General features: G+C 40.8%; 1 protein-coding gene across 1 annotated transcript in view; it reads right to left on the reverse strand.

Annotated features, from left to right (window-relative positions):
- LOC122357539 (neogenin-like) overlaps nt 1–1,531 on the reverse strand; it is a 9,938-nt gene that overhangs the window by 7,197 nt on the left and 1,210 nt on the right. The window contains exons 3-4 of the mRNA XM_043256939.1: nt 1,249–1,443; nt 1,075–1,170 (exon numbers count right to left, since the gene is read on the reverse strand). Coding sequence (XP_043112874.1) covers nt 1,075–1,170; nt 1,249–1,443 — 291 coding nt within the window. The remainder of the gene's footprint in view (nt 1–1,074; nt 1,171–1,248; nt 1,444–1,531) is intronic.

Here is a 1,531-nt window from a genome sequence, read left to right on the forward strand (position 1 = left end):
CACACACACACACACACATGCACACACACATGCACACACACACACACGCACACACATACACACGCATACACGCACACACACGCATACACGCACACACACGCATACACGCACGCATACACACACGCATACACACACACACACACACACACGAGCGAGCGAGGAACAGACTGTAGTTTCTCTTCACTACAAAACGACGTCAGACTGGCTTCTAGAGCCTGAAGCCTCACAGACTTGCGCTAAAACACAAAGACGTCTGGCGCTAGATACGAGAGAGACACAGCTGGGAGCCGGGAACACGGATCTGAACCAATAAGCTGTCCACTGATGTATGGGTTTGTTGGGATCGGACGCTATTTGGCCGATCAGAGATGGAATTATTTGCAAAAAAAACCCAAAATATATATAGAAATCACCTTAAAAGTCCAGATGAAGGTCTTAGCAATGCATATTAGTAAGCAAAAAATTATATTTATGGTAGGATATTTACAAAATATCTTCATGGAAGATGAAGATTATTTTTATTCATATCCTGATTATATTATTTTTTGTCGGACACGAATAAATAATACACAACTACATAAATATATACTTAAACATATACTACATAAATAAAAACTATACTTTTGCCTAATCACTGCTTGTGAAAGTTTAAGAATAGAGTAGGATTGAGGATTTAAAATAAGGTCTTCAGAATGAGACATTAATATGTGCTTTTTAATAAATAATGAACAGCCAATATCCCTTTAATAGTTATGTTAATAACCAACTAGTTACTACTGAGCAACTAAAGTGTTGCCGATGGTCTCATTAACTTACCAAAGTATAAAAAAAAACGCAAACAAAACATGCATTTGAAGTTTAGACTTAATATTTTGATGTTGAATCTACAATTGCATAAGTGGTAATTTAATTAACGAAAAAAAGTGTTCCTTTATCATTGAAAGGTAATTAAATGACACTAATTAGCGCTAGTTAAACCGACGCTGGTCATATATGTGCTTCAAAACGACATGACGTGTGTGTTTTTTGTCTGGACGCACAGGTGATAGATGAATCAGTGTATCCCGGTCTTACCGGACTGAGGTCTCGTGGTGGCGCTGTTGTAGATGGGAACGCCTTCGCCCATGTTGTTGAAGGCCTTGAGGGTGATGACGTAATGGGAGCTGGGGTCTGCAGCGGGAGACACCGATAACAAGTTTAAAGCGTCTGTAGACGCACGTGGCGTCAGCGTGAGAGCGGTACACCCACCGAGGTTATCGATGCTGTAGAAACGCTGCTTGTAGTCTAGAGTGACCGTGTGGGCATGAGGACTGCCGATGCCGTACCCGATTTTATAACCTCGCACTAAAATGTCCTGGTTTTCTGGAGGAGTCCAGCTCACCACGATCCGGTTCACCAGCGGACGAACGTGAAGAGAACTCGGCACTCCTGGGACCTGAGACTCTAAAACACACAAGAGAACATGCTCAGCGTCAGCAACTGTGATATTTTATATCATTTAATATATAAAAAAATACAACAATAATAAAAA

Source organism: Puntigrus tetrazona, chromosome 14, assembly GCF_018831695.1.
Source record: "Puntigrus tetrazona isolate hp1 chromosome 14, ASM1883169v1, whole genome shotgun sequence".
Taxonomy (NCBI): domain Eukaryota; kingdom Metazoa; phylum Chordata; class Actinopteri; order Cypriniformes; family Cyprinidae; genus Puntigrus; species Puntigrus tetrazona.